Source organism: Diuraphis noxia, unplaced genomic scaffold (assembly GCF_037042655.1).
Source record: "Diuraphis noxia isolate RWA-SAM2 unplaced genomic scaffold, SU_Dnox_SAM2 contig0001, whole genome shotgun sequence".
NCBI lineage: Eukaryota > Metazoa > Arthropoda > Insecta > Hemiptera > Aphididae > Diuraphis > Diuraphis noxia.
In genome coordinates this window covers 98809336-98828482 of record NW_028301711.1, presented here as the reverse complement: position 1 = coordinate 98828482, position 19147 = coordinate 98809336, and the positions used below count along the sequence as shown (strand labels likewise).

Sequence of the window (19147 nt, the reverse complement as noted above, 5' to 3'; positions counted from 1 at the left end):
GGTACAAGTCAGTATTTTTTAACAATTACTAAAAAGGTAGCTTATAAGTCTATAGATATATTAATTCAACTATAGGATGAAGAATCAATTATAGATTCAGATGAAGTCTTGAAAAAAGACACTAACAAATTTGAATAAAAAATTTGAATTTGATATTCCAACTATACCTGGTTACAATTATCTAATAGATAATGTTCAATCAATTAGTAATTCATTAAATGAATGGGAATTGAGCTGTCTATACCATGCATGCCTAAGTAAATTTAACATAGTTGGTAAATATATAATAGTTTTATTAATTTGTATACTGATTTATTTTAATTTTTCATGAAGCTCAACTTGTGGATGTCATTACTTTATCAAGAATGAATAGAACAGAAATTATGAAGTTAGCGAAAAAATTTTCTTTGGGTGTTCAAGTAACATTGAGGTATGATGTGGAAAGATGGCAAAAACAAAATGATTCAAAAATAAATATAACTTCTAATCCTGTTTCACTACCTTCTTGTTCAAAAGAGATCATACCATCAGATTTATCATCAGGCTTTGTGTTATTTGGTATCTTAAAATGCACATCAGGTGGTATGATAACCGACTATTACAAATATAATAATGGCCTAAATGATAATATTAGGACATTACTTGTTGAATTAATTATTCAGCATTTAATATCCAACAAAATGGTTAGGTATGTCTGTGGCTCTTGCTAAAAATATTTCAAACCAAATACAGAGAATATTTCCATCTGAACTAAAGGTTTGAATGTTTGATATTTAATACATATTTTAAAAATAATTATATATTAATTGGAACACAGTACCTTACCTAACCTAACGTAATTTTTCTTTTTAATACTTACTTATAAATACTAAAAGAGTATATTTATATGTACTAGTACTATTGTACCAAAAATACATAAATAGTGAAATTACCTATGTGAGAAAATAAAATAAAATTTTGAGTAGACAGGTACATACGCCATCATACAGTATCTACTGACTACTATTGTTTATATAATTAATGAATTATAGTTATAATATTGTACACAGTACTTTAACTTGTTGAACTTTTAAAGAACCTATGCTCCTATTTAGTTTACAGCTAAATAAATTATACCATTTTATAGAAAAATTATTTTATGAAAGATCCATCTAGACAACCTAAAGGCAATATTTACTGTAAATATTTAAATACTTTAAGTACATTAAAGACAAGTGGGTTGAACTAATGAGAGACAAACGAACAAATCGTCCAATATTAAAGTTTTTAGTCGATGTGATAGTACCGTAATATGGGGTGAATAGAAACGATGAGGTGAATAGAAACGAAATCAGGAAAATGTTATCTTTTATTTCTTTACAATTCAGTTTTAGTGTTATCAATACGAAACATTCACTAAATCCAACATTTATTAGTACGAAACTCGTTTATATTGAAACGTTTCGTTTTGTTCTACCTCCATACACATATAATTGATAAAAAGCATGTGGTAATCCTTATCAATAAAAAATTATCAAAATTCAAAGTTACCGTTCACGATGTAAACTTCTATTTTCAATTTCTTTTCCTAATTCATTTTTTGCAGTATATTGCTGGCTTTAATAACACGTAAGTATAATTTTTTTATTTCAATCCGATCAGAGTTTATTTATTTTAGTTTAACAAATTACAGAAATGTGGTGAATAGAAACATACAGAATGCCACGTAATTATGATAAAGATTGTCATTCAAAAACGTATAAAAAACCAAATCCAGCTGATCTCGCAAATGCTGTCAATGCAATTAAAAGAAAGAGAATGACTTATCGTGAAGCACAGGAGGTATACGGGATTCACTATTCTGTTATTTATCGTCATGTAAAGAATAAAGACATCAAAAAGCAAGGTGGGCAAACATCATTAAGTTTAAGTGAAGAAAAACTTTTAATTGATAATATATTGCTATGTGCTGAATGGGGGTTTCCTCTTGATAGGTTAGACTTACGTTTATTGGTAAAAGGTTATTTGGATCGTAGAGGTAAGAAGGTTAAAAGATTTGGAAGATCAAATATGCCAGGTAAAGAGTGGGCGCATAGTTTTTTAACCAGGCATAATGATGTTTTAGCTGTACGGTTGTGCCAAAATATTAAAAGGTGTAGAGCTGCAGTTTCTAGAGAAACTATTAATCAGTATTTTGACAATTTGACAATATCTTTGGAAGGAATACCTTTATCCCATATAATAAATTATGACGAGACTAACTTGACGGACGACCCAGGAAGGCGTAAAATTATTACCAAGCGTGGAACTCGGTATCCTGAGAGAATTATAAACAGCACCAAGACTTCAATTTCTATTATGTTTGCTGCATGTGCTGATGGCACACTTTTACCACCATATACAGTGTACAAATCAAAACATTTACACGAGTCTTGGAGAATTGGTGGTCCTAAAGGTGCAAGGTTCAATCGAAGCCCGTCAGGTTGGTTTGATAGTTTGTGTTTTGATGATTGGGTTAAATCTATTGCTTTACCTTACTTTAGTAAATTATCTGGACCAAAAGTACTAATTGGAGATAATTTATCAAGCCATTTGTCAACAGATTCGATTAAATTATGTAAGGAAAATAATATTAGATTTGTATTTTTACCAAATAATTCCACACACCTGACTCAACCTCTTGACGTAGCCTTTTTCAGACCATTAAAAATACATTGGAGAAATATATTAGAACAGTGGAAAAAAACAGAAGGAAAGGATGAATGCTCACTCCCAAAAGATAGATTTCCTAGATTGCTTAAACTATTGTGGTTGAAAATACAAGAAAATGGTTCTGAAAATATTGTGGCAGGTTTTAACAAATGTGGAATAGCTCCATTAAATCGACAAAGAGTTCTTGATATGTTACCATCCGACGATATAGACAAAACTGATCCTAATATTGAGGCTGCTCTATCTACATCACTTAAAGATTTTTTAAAGGAAATGCGGCCATCAGATCAAACCAAAAGGAGACAGACCAGAAAAAGATTAAATGTACATCCTGGTAGAAGCGTGGAAACTGTTTCATCAGAGGAAGAAAAAAATGAATTAGATACCTCTAGTACAAGTGATTCAAATATCAGTTCAGATAATATTGAGACTAATTTAAATCAAAATAATGGATCCACAGAAGCTTATGTTGTTAAAAATGAAAAAGTTTTTAAAAATGTACATCCTATTCAGCACAACAAAGATGTAATTGAAGATGATTGGTATCTTGTTGGTTTTAATTCAACTTCTAATAAACCATCAACTAGCAAGGTGCACTACACATATTTTATTGGACAAATTATTAAAAAAACCAATAATGGTTATTTAGGAACATTTCTTAGGAAAAAAAACACAAGGGATTTTAATGGATATATTTATTGTTTCCCTAATGTAAAAGATGAATTTGAGTTTCAATTTGAACAGATTATAGGGAAATTAGATAACCCAACACCGTACAATCGTGGATTACTTAAGTTCAAACTGGACTTTAAAAGTTTATAATACCTAGTTAAATAACATACTGCCTTACCTAAACATTAGTTATAAAAAATATTTAATAAGTTAAAAGTCTGAACAGAGGTTACTGTAATAAAAAATGTTGTTTTTTGTTATACCTATATACCTATATATATATTTTTTGTTTTATAGTTTTAAATTATGTTAACTATTAAAAAAAAGTCTGAACAGAAAGTTACTGTGACTAAGATTGTATTTTTTGTTATATTTATTTTGTATTTATTAATATTTATTTAGTTTTATAATTAAATCATATATTGATAAGACTGAACACAAAAGTACTGTGATTAAGATTGTTTTGTTTTTGTATAAGGTATTTAATACTATTTTTTAAAACTTAATATTTTGTTTCTATACACCTTACAAGTGTTCAAATAATAAAAACTATTGAAAATATATATTTGTTTCTTTTCACCCCACCTACCAGGTGAATAGAAACAGAGCACTTAAAAAAATAAAGAAAATAATCTATTAAAAATAAAAATATTTTGAATACACACAATTAAAGTACTCAGAGAGACCCATATTTTGGTGTATTGATAAACATTGTAGCCCAAATAAAAAAGTTTATATGATACATCAAAGTTGAAAAGTGTTTCTATTCACCCCATTTTACGGTAATAACTATGGTAAGTTCATTAAAATAAATAAATAATTTTAAATTTTTTTAGTTATTTATAATAAAATTATTTTTAATTTATTACAAAACCTGAAGAATATATGAATTTAGTTTTGAACCAAATAAAACATGACAACTGAATGGCGTTATGCAGAAAGCAACCATCCCACAATCTAATGAAAAACGAGGTTTTAGTTGAACGAGATAGAGAATTTTATTTTACGTATTCTGCAAAATACAACCAAGCCAGCATTGGAGTATAGCGCTATCTATCAATGTTTCAAAAATCAACTGAATGATTATATCGATAAAAATTAGGCCCGGTATTACAATCATCGGTTACGTCTTCGGTAACGTGACGGTCTGTTAAAACATTTACGATCCGTTAAACTGATTATAGTATTACAATCTTCCGTAAATGTTATATTACATAACCAACTGATAACGTAAAGTTTTAAGTGATAAAACCACTAAGTTGATAAGCAGCGCGAAAATTGTTAAAATTCTGATTGTCTAATGTCTATCAGTAATCAGTGTTAATTTACTAAATAGTAAATTGTCTATTACTTATTACTTATTAGCACGATTTAACTATCTATATTTTACGATCTTAAATCGTGCTCATTAGTTAACTGTTAAATTATAATAATTATATACAATTGTTTTTTTTTAAATTGAAATGGAGGATAAAAGGTTGAAAAGTAAAAACTTTACCCTTCAAGAAGAGGAACTGCTCGTAACATTAGTAATTAAATATTGGTCAATTGTTCAATGCAAAGTAACTGATCATTCCAACAACTTGTAAGTACTTTGGATAATAAATCATAATACCTAGTATATACCAAATTACATAATAGAATACAGATATAGATCACCATAGGCGTGCGCAGACTTTGTCCGCAGGAGAGGCCCTTTAAAAGGTCTCAACAAAAGATTCTTGTACTTATGACTATTAGTATTACTAAATGTTATAGATTAATTATAGATCAATATGTCTCTCAAATTATATCCCCCCTGGCCTATGGTAGTGGTGTATCCTTATTTTTATAAACATTAAACGTGGTACTTGTTAGTTCTAAACAAGGTGCCCCTAAATCCACATTTAAATATGTTGATGTAAATAATAACTTGTAACCCAATGGGCTAATTGTTGTAAATGAAAAATACAGTAAAGTAACATATATCAGTATAAATCAGTAGGTAACATAAATCATTTGATCGATGATAACTGATTGATAAATAATTTTAATACAGATGATATTTACACTATTTAAAACTGGCTTCACTTTTTTCATGTCAAATGTAAAAATGTTCACTATCTAATATAGTACAGATATATATGCATTTATTAAAGAAAAAGCCAGAGGCCGCAGGGGGGGCATGCCCCCCCTGTGCGCACACCTATGTAGATCACATTAAAATAAAAAAATTGTTCTTGTCCTGCACAATCCACAGGAAGAAGAAAGAATATTGGAAAATAATAGAAAATGAATTTAATAATAATGCAGTATCTGGATCTACTGAGTGCTTCAGACCATCCACTGTTCTGAAATGCAAATTTGAGAATATGATGAGAAGAGCTCAGAAGAAACAAAGTTCTAATAAAGCTTCATTGAGTAGTACAGGTGGTGGAGCTTCAAAAATTGTTGAAATGACTGCAATTGATGAGAGAATTTTATCTCAAATTGGTAGACGAGGCACTGGATTCATTCAAGATAAAAGTTGGTGTAGTGATATAGGTTAGTAGTATAGGGTAGAAATCATAGGCAGTCCTAAGGGTGTTAAAGTATAATGTATTAAGTAAATTAAATGTGCTGCATCTGAAGTAAAATGTTGGGACTGCCTATGATAGTAACTAGTAATAACTAGGGAAAGAGATGTTTTTCTTGACCTTTTTAAATAAATTAACTCCATTACTTCACTAGTAAAAGAATTTATCGTAATTACTAATTATTAGTAAGTTTTTTTCATTTGATTTTTAAAGTAATAGGTATCTAGGTTGAGTTAAAATCATGTTTGTATGTTGGTATTATTTAGTATCAACAATTTTGCTTAAAACAAATTAATTAATTAAAGTATTAACAATTAATTAACAAGAAAGAACAAGATACAGTTTTTACACAGTATATAAATACATTTTTTTGTTTTATGTGTTAAAACACCATCCTTTTTGTAATAAATGAATTGATGAAGATTTGATTTTTTTAGTTGGAAGTTGTAATATGGTAGGAATAGAAGAACTTGAAGATGTCCCGATAGAAAAAACTATTAATATGGCAGAGTCAGATGTCCTAGTAGTAGGCCCGGAAGACTATTACCAAGAGTATTACACTGAAAATGGTATATTATTTTTATTTCATTAGTATAATATTTTAATCATATATTAATTATAACAAATTAAACTTTAGAGGACCGAGATACAGATAAGTGTATGGGCAGTAAAACTGAAAATCAAAGTTTGATTGATGATAATAATTTATCTGCAGCATCTGGTACTACTAAGTATATGATTTTAATGATATCTTAATTAAATTTTTGATTTTCCCATGTTTTTTTTAGTATCTTGGGCTAAGTATACACCTTCAATGTTGAAGCAACCCAAAGCAAATGCTTTATGTGCAACCACTCAAAATGAGATTACTAATAATGAAGGTTTGTTATTGTATTACTATACTAGTAATTTGAATTCAATGTACTTTCTTAATGTAATTGATTGTAATATCTATAGGTCACACCAAAAAACGTAAACAATTACAAGACAAATTGACATTATGGGCTAAGGATAAGGTGACTTTAACAAACCAGCGTAGTGAATTTGAAAAATATCAATTGGAATTTCATCAAGAATCTTGGAAGAAGAAATTGCTAAGAGAAGATTTGCTAAATAAAGAAGTTGAAAATCGTATAAAATTTTCAGCAGAAGAACATGCTGCTAAAATGGCAAAGTTTCAGGCAGAAACAGAGTTGTTAAAAATACAGAAGACTGTTTTATTGAAAGATGCTTTGACATAATTAGGTTGCAATGAAATTCTATTATTTTTTTTTTATTTATAATAGTTTGAATACTTTTTTGTTATGTTAATGTTATATATTGTTATTAGGTACATCGTTTTATAATTACATGTTAATAATACTTAAGCTAAAGAGTAAAGACTGAACATTAGTTTAGCTTCTAATTTTTAAATTTATAATAGTTTGAATACTTTTTTGTTATGTTCTATATTGTTATTAAGTACATTGTTTTATAATTATATGTTAATACTTAGCTAAAGACTGAACATTAGTTTAGCCTCTAATTTTTTTAAATTTATAATAGTTTGAATACTTTTTTGTTATGATATATTTTGTAGTAATTATTTATTTATATATTTATAATTATAATACATTTTATAAAAACAATCGTTCTCTTTATATTTACTTAACTTATTACTATTATTAATTAATTTTGTATATATTTATTTTATTTTCATTCCATAGTAGAAAAGTAGTTTAAAAATCTTTTTCTATGTACTGATCTATTTCCCCCTTCATTGGCATTACCTAGTTGCGGATCAATTAACGTCAGATTAATTGAATGCTCCAATTCGTTTGATATCTTAGGTTCATTATCGCCAAACTGTCTAGCAATGTTATGAAGAACTGCTGTTGCCACTATAATTGCTTGAACTGTGTTTAAATTTTTTATATTTATACCGAGACTTAAAATCGGAAATCTACGTTTCCAGACACCATATGAGCGTTCTACAGGATTTCGTGTACGTATTTGTGATTCATTGAATAGAGTTTCGACATGTGTAAGTGGATTTAAAAGAGGTGTAATAACATAACGTTGGACAGCATAACCACTGTCAGCAACTAAAACGCAATCGTTAAATTCTCCATCTTCAAATCGGTTCTTAATAGTGGAATTCCGAAAAATATTTGCATCATGTGTACTTCCAGGCCATCTTACAACAATATCTTGTATACGTAGCTGGGCATCACATATTGTTTGAACATTTATAGAGAAAAATTGCTTTCTGTTGCGAAATATTTCAGCATCATTTCCACCAGGAGATCTAATTTTAATGTGTGTACAGTCTATGGCTCCAACACATGATGGAAATTTAGCTATATTATAGAAATCTTGTCGAACCTTTTGTATTTCTGAATCATTCGAAGGAAAATATATAAACTCTGGTCGAAGTTCGGCTATTGCTTCTGATACAACCTTTATTATTTTTCCAGCAGTTGTTTTGTGTATACCAGCAAAATCACCACAAGCAGCTATAAATGATCCAGTGGCATAGTACCGTAACGTCACTAATAGTTTTTGACCAGGTGTCACTGCATTATTTCTACAAATTCATTAAATATATTTCCAATCATTTTAAATCATGCATATTAATTGTTAATAATAATCAAAAAAAATAGGAATCAAATTGGTTAAACTGGTTTTCTAAAAAATCTCGTTTTTTCATTTATTAACAAATAGGTTAGGTTCAACCAAAACCAAAAGCTTTAAAACCCTATAACCTGAACCTAAGAATTTAAGACATCGATCTCAAAACCAGAAAATTTAGAAAATCATTCTCAAAACCGAAACTGTAAAATGTTGAAAGGATTTCAACAAAGGTAGGCAAGTTAGTGAATATAATTAACTGTGACAAGTTAATTTTTTTTCAAGTCTGAATATTCGTATAAACCATAAATTGCAATAGTGTTTTTTATTCACACAAACATTAATCAAAAATATTTAACAATGTGCAAAAATAAACCATTAAATTGTTATTATAGTACATTGTGACCAGAAACTAATCGGCAACATCTATAATCTACAGTCTATACATGATTAAAAATTAATAATTTAAGTTATTACTGCACAATAAATAATATGAATATTATACAAAAGTAGTGTAATGGTTAAAATCAAAAGAATTAGTTTTGTTTAAATACAAATTAACTTCATTACACGATAATGATAATTAACTATAAAAATTAAAAAGTTAAGTTTAGACAAAAACAATTTTTACTGAATAAGTTATTAAGTTGAAAACAAAATACATTAACTGCCCACCTTTACAGTTTCGATCCTTGAAAAATATACAAACCTATCAGTAGGTGATGCAATCTTTGTCTCTATGACATCAAGGATAAACTTCACGGTAGTTTTTGTCAAACGAAATCTTTGTAAAAATTCGTTATCCCTCCAAACCTGAAAATGATCTGGTCGATCACGAATAGTTTTTGCCTGTCGAGGGAAACCTACTATACAAGCAAGTTCAAATAAACTGGTATCTGTATCACTTTCATAATTATCATTGACGACTTCATCATAATCCAAATGATCCATGAAAGTGAATAAATAAAATACAATAAACTTATAATTTTATACGATAAAAATATTCAAAATATCTAATAAGAGTAAAGAACAAGATGTGAGTAGGAACAGGAAGACAGCTGAAGTAAATACAAATTACAATTTACAGGAATACAAATTATCAAATTGATAACGTAAAAATATTGATAAACCAAAAAACAAAAATCCAATCACCAATCAAAAGCTCTAACGGAATGTAGTATTATGTTTAACCGCCCGGCATCGGTCGATAAGTTAACAGAAACATAATCAACCCTTTTTTGCCTTACGGACGTTTGTAATACAGGCCGGAACAGCTAACGGAGCGTTAAATCGTAACCAACACATAACCAATGATTGTAATACCGGGCCTTAATGTATAATACATCCATGACGCGTGGTTTTGTTATGGCGGTATGACTGATAATAATATGAGATAATATCAATCCATGAGGCTTGGACGTTTTCTGAAAAAATGATAATCATTATTTTATGATAATAATTATTTTTATCAATAATAAATTATTATTAATTATTATGACGATTTCAAATTTTCAATCGTTATTCGTTATTTGTTATTTTATTATTATAAGCAAGATTTTAAGTGTATTATTATATTTTATTACTCACATAACAATATTATGGAAGTAATCAGAACGAAGAGGGCCAGTCGAATGGTAAAACTGGTTGAAAATAATATAGCAACAACAGATAGTATTGAAACAAATATTTCATTTGATTTGGAAGGTAAGAAACAAAAATCATATTATAGATATCATTGATGTTATTATGTAATATTATAAAAATAATTTAATAATATTGTAATACATTTGTTTAATAACAGAAGTTCAAAACGAAAGTGCTGTATTTTCTGACGACGATGAAACGTTTGATGATACTGACAAGGATCCGACGTTTGATCCTTATTGCAACATAGTGGAACCTAGTGATGACGATGAAGCAACAGTTCCAGAAGATGGTGATGATCAAGATGTAACAGTTCCAGATGAAGTTGTAAATACAGATATCAATCAAAATATGTTTAATGGTAGACCGAAAAAAGGTAGGAAAAGGAAACACTCTGAACAATCTCGAGCTAACATAAAATTATTAAAAAACTCTAACTTAAGTTATTACAACTATAAAAATAAAAAAATAAATCCTAAAATTTTTAAAGATTTTGACTGTGTATGCCCAATGAAGTGTGTGCAAAAAGTTTCTCTAGAACAGAGAAAACTTGAATTTGAAAACTTTTGGAAATTAGGAGAATACATGGCTCAAAATGCTTATATTGCTGCACTAGTTAATGAAATACCTGTCAAAAGGAGGTATGTTGGTACTAATAGCACTAATTTTAAAAAACGATTCTCCAGAAAGTATAATTTAAACAATATACATGTTTGTCGAAATATGTTGTGTGAAACATTAAATGTTTCAACCTGCAGAATTAATACAGCCCTAAAAAAAATTCATGGTAGAGCACCTTTATTGGATCAAAGAGGTGTGAAAAATGGTGGCTTAAACAAAATTTCAGACGAGAAACGTAAAATTATTAAAGATCATATAGACAAAATTCCTAAATATAAATCTCATTATTGTAGAGAGCAATCTTCTTTTCAATATTTACCACCTGAAATGACTTTGGAAAAAATGTACGAAGCATACAAAGAAGAAAATATAACAGAATCAGTCAGTTTCTCATCTTATAAAAGGTTTTTTTATGATAATTTTAATTTAAAATTTGTGAGATTCTGGTAGTTTTCGAGGCTACCAAAAACCACCCACGACCGAAGGGGAACACTTCGGGCGTGACCTATGAGCCGCACCGCGTGATGACCCCAGGGGCCAAGTCGGTGGAACTCATAGGCTTTGAACACGCATTGGCGAATGAACGCCAAAGATTTATTAAAAGGGGAAATAAACAAAAAAATAGAACATTAATAAATAATAAGAATACAGAATATTAGGGTAATAATAATAGAGATTTTTTAATAAACATGATGGTAATACTATGGGAATACAGAATTATAATAATATGTGGCTCCCGCACACAATAACACAGTAGTTGATCGTTAATATTTTAAATAACAATTTTGTTGACACATGGCAATTACGGGAATATTTCTAATAGGGAAAAGAATAATTTGGCGCACACGACAAGTGCGTATAAAGGATTAATAAGTGCAAATGTAGGTCGGCCCACGAGGTCCGCCGACACCTAGGGTGCTTTTAATATATATATAATGTTCGTAATAAAAATAATCTGACGACCGTAGGGTTACCGCCTACATTGCGGAAGGTTGGAATAATAGGAAGGACATGGCGCCATGCGCGGTATTATAAAACAATATAATAATAATATAAATAAAAAGGGTATGGGGGAATATGGTGGTATATTACTGATGCTGAATAATGATGACTTGAGCCGTGGAAGGTGTGGTTGTGGCATTGCTCCGCCCGGCATCGGGCCCATGGTGGTCGCCTAGCCCATCATGTTGGTCGATGCAAACGGTGTGGATGAAACAACACGCAGACAATATTATGTCGATTCGGCCGGGTAGACGGGTATATCACGTGGTGACGTAGACAACAAAAAAAAAAACTGTAGTGCAACTTGAGTTGGACGTCTAGTCATAAAGACGTTGGACATAAAAGTGAAAAAATGACCAGTATAGTGAGCCGCCGATGTCCAGTCGCTGGTCGGTGTTGTCTCATTGATATCGTAGCGGGGAAGATCAGGGTAGGTATATTGCGGGACTTTTACAATAGTAATATGGATAATTTATATAATTGCACTGCGGCGAGTACCCCGACGGACGTGACAGAGGCACCGACACCGGTGCGCTGTGGTGACGACGGTGAACACTGCTGCAGGTGGGGAGGTCGGGGATCATTTATTACATAACATAGTTCATAATAATAGTTGCATGCGATAGGTATAATAATAATAATGGCTCTAGTACCCAACAGGTACGCTCAATGTTAATATAATTGATAATATGAGGAAAGGTATGTTTAGGGGACTATGATAATGATATTAAGTAGTAACAAAATTCTGTGACGTTACATAACCCCCCCAACAAGTTGTTAAGGTTGTTACATAAGTCAGAACCGAAAACCACTTGTTGTAAGAGAAAGGGCAGGGAATTTTGTAGGGGGTTAGAGATGGATAATTTTAAAGGGATGTGATAATTTTAAATAGGGGTAATGTTTTGTATTAATGAGTATTATTTCAGATAATCATATAGTTTGGTCTGTTACCATACATGAAATAATAACAAAATTTTCAATTGATTAGGAGGTGGCTATCTGGGGGACCATAGACATAAAATACCCGAAGAGGGGATTTACTAATTTAAATAGGGATATAATATTATAGAGACAAACATCTCATTACAGTATACATATTAATAATATAAGTGAAAGAATGATAATAATAGGTCGCAACCATCAATGAATAATAATAATTTAGATCATGGTAAGCATTACTATGACAATAATAATAAAACTTGCACCTGAGTGTGCAGGGCACATTTTGTAATATAGAAGACCAGCACAATATAGTAAAAATGCAAGGGAGAATATGATTAGTGTAATAATAATAATAATACAAAATATAATACAATAACAATCCTACACATTAGTATACAGAACACTTTATAATAATGAAAAACCTACAACTTTTAATAATGGGAAACCTACAACTTTTACTATCCTGACTAGTCCGGGGAGTGATGATGATACCACAGAACCAAATAAATATCCTAACGGGGAAACCTAACGGGGGAACCTAACAGGGAAACCTAACAGGGAAATAGGGACTCTAGATCTGTCTATGCCTTTACTGGGGTCACGACAGAAATAGGTACGACTACACTATGGGAGCTTAGTGTAGAAGGGACAAGACAAAAAAAATAAAAATAAATACTATTGTGTACAGGCAAGGTGGGAAATGACCTTACACTGCATAAGTTACTCTGGACATTATTTTTACACACATGACAAGTCATGGTGGGACCTACCGGGGAATTAGGGGGGCTAACAAGAAAGTTCCTGCATGTTGTAGTGAAAGGGCGGTCAAGAGCGGAGTCTGGTGGCCCCTTTACTCCCAGAGGGAGTCGTCCCTCCAGATCATAGATATACACGACACAGTGAACCGCAGAGTGATCGACCCGGTCGCGCCTACACAAACACCTCCAGGGAAGCCAGCTTTTACACCAACCGCCCCGGACATGGGTAGACGCGAACCGCTGAGACCAGAAGGCTGCCGCACCTGATCGGTCCAAGGTCGTGTCCTCCCTGGTTCAGGATGTCACTACAACACCGGTTTTTTTACGAGAAGAGTGTCGCAGACTCTTTGCCGTGCAGAGAGTCCCTCTCTGCCAGACGGGGGTCCTACCGAGCTGGGGTGAAGGGGGGCCAACGAATTTAAAGAAAGTACTAGAGACAGAAAATAGGCGGAGTAAAAGGGGACGAGGGGGGGACAACGCGGAAAGTTACGAATTAAATGACCCGGGATGATTGTTGTACGCAATTGCGTGGAGCGAGGCTCGTACACGGTAGTGGTTCCGTGTCAGGCAGGACACACCGTGTATTGACCCCCCAATTAGGGTTTAGTCCCAGGGTACACTAATGCACTTGCATCTGTTTCGACAGACATGGTTATCTTAATTTAGGGATTATGACGTTTGGCGTTGAAAACAGAATTATACTATTGTAATAAAAAGATATATGGGTATGTATTTATTTATTGTTATTTGATGGGAGGTATATACGGTCTCAAGTGTATGATATTATGGGTACCTTGAGGAGTATCATCATCCGGATGGACTAGCTCATAGGCATTTATAGTTTTGATGCTTTTAACCTTATAGGGTCCCTCGTATAATAAAAAGAATTTTGATATTTTTTTATCGATTTTATTACTGAGTTTGTGGGTTTTGACAAGGACGAGATCATTAATCTTGAAGAAGGTGGGGATGAGATGAGATGTTTGAGATTTTTTGCGGGCTTCAGCTTTTGTTAGTTGTACTTCTTGGGCTAGGGTAAGTTGTTTATGGAAGTCGACAGGGGGGTCTTGATGTGGAAATTGTATAAATTGAGCTAAGGGATTGTATTTTGAATTTTGTAGAAATAGAGAAGAGGGAGTTTGGTGGGTAGACTCGTGTCGTACATTATTGAGGGTCCATTCAATGTATGGGACATATTGGGGCCATGTGGAATGTTTGTGATGGCAATATGTACGAAACATCCTACCTAGCTCTCTCATGACTCTTTCAGCGGGGTTTGATTGTGGATGATAAATACTAGTGTGGGAAACCTGAATATTAAATTTTTTGAGGGAGGTCTGCCAGTACTTGCTGATAAATTGTCGACCGTGGTCGGAGACAATATTTTGCGGAACTCCAAATTTTGGGAAATAGTCGGTGGTTAACCTTTTGATACAGATCTTGGCATTGGCTCGCCGGAGAGGGTATAGTTTAACAAAGCGGGAAAAATTATCAACAATAACAAAAATATAAGAGAATTGGAATATTCCCGTAGGGAGGGGACCGTAGAAGTCAACTAACAGCTTGTCGAGGGGTTTGTTGGAGAGAATGGGTTGAGTGGGACCAGCAATGCGAGTGGTCTTGGGTTTACACTTCTGACACAACTCACATGCTTGCACCACACAACGGACGGTTTTGAAGAAGGAAGGGAAGTAACAGATATTTTTTAACGAATGGGCCGTTTTAAGGGGGCCTGAGTGGGCATAATAATTGTGAAATACTATAATAATTTGTTTTACCATGTGTCTTGGTATGCATAGGGACCAGTGATCGTCATACTTGAACTTTCGGGTAAATAGTACATTGTCTTTCAACATATAATATTTGTGCCATATTGGTAAAGAATCTGATTTCAATAAAGAAATGATTTTATATAATTTTGGGTCTTGTTGTTGTTCAACAGAAATATTTTGAAATAGTGAAATAATGTCGGGGGGAATTGGTGGGGGGAGAGTATAGTGGAGGATTACAGGGGAGTCTTTGGGAGGCTGGTCATCACGACCGAGGGGGTGGCGAGAAAGAGCATCTATAGGATTTTCTTTCCCGGGGCAATGATATATTCTTAAATCGAACTCCTGGAGAGTGAGAGTCCAGCGGGTAAGACGGGTATTTTTTAATTTACAGGAGAAAAGGAAGGTAAGAGCTTTATGATCGGTGTATACATTGACGGGATGTCCTAAAATATAAATTTTAAATTTTTGGCAGGCGAACAGGATTCCTAACAGTTCCAATTCAGTCACCGTGTAGTTCCTTTCGGCACTACAAAGTGACCTACTTGCAAAAGAAAGGGTGTTGCGGTGGCCTTCACCATCAATTTGAAAAAGTTCAGCACCGAGCCCTATGTAGGATGCATCAGTCTGAATACAAAACGGGATATTGAAGTTCGGGTGGGTGAGAGAGATTTGGAGAGAGAATGCATTTTTTATCTTTTGAAAATCGAGTTTATTTTGTTCTGTGAATGTCCAGGGAGTGTCTTTACATATGAGATGAGAGAGGGGGTGTAGGAGGGAAGAGTGATTTTGTGAAAATTTACGATAGAAGTTACAGAAGCCGAAAAATGATTGGAGGTCTTTTTTATTACGGGGTTCGGGAAAATTTTGAAGGGCGTTAATTTTATCTGGATCCATTACCATACCTTTAGGGGATATGAAGTGGCCTAGAAATTTAATTTGTTGTTTCATAAAATGGCATTTTTTTAATTTTAACGTTAGACCTGCTTGAGAGATTTTGTGAAAAATCCACTCAAGAGTGTCTAAGTGACTCTCGAAAGAAGGGGAAGAAACTAGAATATCGTCAACATACGTGTGAATGTCGTTCGGAGACATACAGGGTATAGAATAATTATTCAATGCGGCCTCAAGGCCTTTGCCAAAGGCGGCATTGGATATGTTCAAACCGAACGGGACAACACAGAACTGGTAGGAACGACCATCGTATAAAAAACTTGTGTACTGTCGTACGGACTGCTCAAGGGGAATTTGCCAGTAACCTGAAGTGAAATCTAATGAAGAAAAAACTGATTTGTTATTAAATTTTGCTAGAATGTCATCAATAGGGGGAGACGCGTCTCGCGTGGGGAGTATAATTGTGTTTAACTTCCGGGCATCTAGACATAAGCGTATAGAGCCATCAGTTTTTACCACGGTAACGAGTGGGTTGTTATATGGAGCGTCAGATCGTTCGGTCACCCCCCATTGAATCATTTTGTCGATTTCCTTTTGAACAGCGGGACGACGAGAAAAGGGTACAAGATAAGGCTTTATTTTATATGGGTCGTGGGGTTTGACGTTAAATTTATAAGAGAAGAATTTATGGAGTCCGGGTCTGTCTTGAAAGATGTGTTGATGTTTTTGAATAAGGGAGGTCATTAAATTTTGCTGAGAATTATTGAGGGGAATGTCATTGAGAGCGATATTTTTTTCTGTTTCAAACGGGATAGGTTGGTATATTGAGTTGGAAGGGGCTTCATGTAATGAGGGAAACTCGTCAGAGATATTGATATTTTTTAAAGAGTTAACCAGACTGTCTGGGTTGTGGTCAGCGATTAATTTAAAAGGTATATTATTTGTCACAGAGGGGAGGGAGATTTCTTTAGCATTGTAGTCTATGGTCACCCCGTTTTCAAGCAACCAATCAGTTCCTAAAATGATAGGTGTAGAAAGTTGGGGTACAACAAGAAAAATACCAAAGGTGTCATAATTGTTGATAGAGAAATTTAAATAGATTTGAGATTTAATTTTGACTGACTTGTTACTGAGAGCTGTTGTTAAGAGTATACCAGTGAGAGGGAAGAGGGGAATTTTATGTTTAGAGGGGTCTAATGTTAAATTTTGAAAAAGTTCTTCCGAGATGGCGGATACCGAAGCACCGGAATCCAGGAGAGCGTTATATGATTTATTAAAAAACTGTAGAGAAATTTCAGGGCGATAATTTGGGGAAGGTGTGACTTCATGGTTAAGATCAAGTGGGTGAGTGAGTATGCAGAGTTGAGGACTTGGTGGAAGTGACTCAGTACCCGTCCTCGCGGGCCTGGTCGAAGCTAGTTTCCCAGAGGGGGCACGGCATGGTCTGGGGGGGAGGATGGTTGAGCGTTACTATTGTTTTGATATTGTGGTCTATTGTAGTTGTTATTACGGGGGGGGTATCGATTTTGATTTTGAGGGCCGGAATGGGAGTAAGATTGTTGTTGTTGAGAATTGGGACGAGAACTATTGTTAGAATTACTATTGTTACTATGATTGTTTTGAGGGACATTGGAACGTTGAAGGTATGTGAGCTGTTTGATTAATTCGTTAGTGGTGAGAATTCGGAGTCCCCTGAGGGCTAAGGATACGTTATATGAAAAATGTGAGGTAATTTGGTCCACCATTTCCATCTGGTCGATAGGGGGTTGAAGATGACGTGCTCGACTTATCCAGTCCATGGCATGCTCAGACATAGTGGCCTCATCGCGGTGATAGTGGGGACGATATAACTCGTTACGTATTGAACGCTGTAAACTTTGAGACCAGAAATAGTCTCTGAACAGTTCTACAAAATCATTGTAATTGGTGGGGGGAGGAAGGAGGGTGTTATACCAAAGCAAAGCTTTGCCAGTAAAGTTATCACTGATAAAATTAATTTTCACTTGGTCGGAAGCATTGTGCATCAAGAAATATTGATCGACCTTATCGAGGAAATCAGCGGGGTGAGTGGGGGAAAGCTGACCGTTATACTTAGGGATGCGGTGGGGGTCTAGAGAGATAGCAGAAGTATGAGATAGATTATTGGAAAAGTTACTATTGTTTGAGAGGTTTGGCTCAGTTTGACAATTTTGAATGGCTGAGATTGAATTATTTGGAAGACTATTGTTTTTGGAAATATCAGGCAAGATTGTTGAAGAGAGAACGTTAGGAGGGGCGAGTGATTGAGTTAATCTCGGGGGTAATGAAGACTTTAGTTGAGGGGGGCATTGATATGTTGAGGATTTGGTTGAAGGAGGGGGGTTGATGGAAGTATTTTGAAGTCTATTCTCTAGGGCCGCCAGTCTTGAAGCTTGACCTTCGGTGATACAGACCCGGTCTGAAAGGGATTGGATTTGTGTGTTGATGCTACGCTGTACACTGTTTGTGTGGTTCATACTTTGAGTTAAGGTGGTGGAATGGGAATTATCGTTACTGGCTATACACTCGGCAATGTTGCCTTGTATTGCAACGAATTCAGTATGTAAATTAGTTTGCACTTGTGTCAACTTGGACGTTATATCAGCATCAACCTCATCTATGCGGGTACACAGGTCGTGAAATTTTTGATCATATTCGACAAACCGATCTGCGAAAGAGTCGAGTTGCCTATGGAACACTTGATTCATGTCATCAATCTGTCGTTGTAGGGAGGCTAAGGATGGGGGAGTCGTTTCAGATAGGGAGAGGTCGTCCTCATTGGGGTTCTCCATAGTGAGATCGAAATCAGTAGCAGGGAGTATGGGAGAGTGATAATAGCTTGACGGATTGTACCTATCAGGCGGTTTAGTCTTGCGCTGACCAGCACTATACATGTAGTGGTTAGGTTAAGAAAGAACGCAAAACGAATAAACACAGGGGTTTTTCAGCTACGGGGTGTTCACTGTAACCG

At 33.8% G+C, this 19147-nt stretch overlaps 3 protein-coding genes and 1 pseudogene across 3 annotated transcripts; all 4 read left to right on the top strand.

Moving 5' to 3' along the window:
• The first annotated feature begins 365 nt into the window (after positions 1-365).
• On the top strand, positions 366-1228 carry LOC149062718 (uncharacterized; annotated as a pseudogene).
• Positions 1229-1525: 297 nt separating this feature from the next.
• Positions 1526-4076, top strand: LOC149062717 (uncharacterized). Its single transcript, XM_089215180.1, has 2 exons — positions 1526-1608; positions 1673-4076. The coding sequence occupies exon 2, from the start codon at positions 1699-1701 to the stop codon at positions 3511-3513; it is 1815 nt and encodes a 604-aa protein (XP_089071306.1). The 5' UTR covers positions 1526-1608; positions 1673-1698; the 3' UTR covers positions 3514-4076.
• A 456-nt stretch (positions 4077-4532) lies between these two features.
• LOC149062716 (uncharacterized) lies at positions 4533-7546 on the top strand. Its single transcript, XM_089215243.1, has 6 exons — positions 4533-4948; positions 5603-5886; positions 6356-6487; positions 6556-6639; positions 6707-6799; positions 6876-7546. The coding sequence occupies exons 1-6, from the start codon at positions 4827-4829 to the stop codon at positions 7157-7159; spliced, it is 999 nt and encodes a 332-aa protein (XP_089071369.1). The 5' UTR covers positions 4533-4826; the 3' UTR covers positions 7160-7546.
• A 2580-nt stretch (positions 7547-10126) lies between these two features.
• Positions 10127-11243, top strand: LOC149062715 (uncharacterized). Its single transcript, XM_089215386.1, has 2 exons — positions 10127-10232; positions 10330-11243. Exons 1-2 carry the CDS (start codon positions 10127-10129, stop codon positions 11241-11243), a joined length of 1020 nt encoding a protein of 339 aa, XP_089071512.1.
• The last annotated feature ends 7904 nt before the right edge of the window (positions 11244-19147 follow it).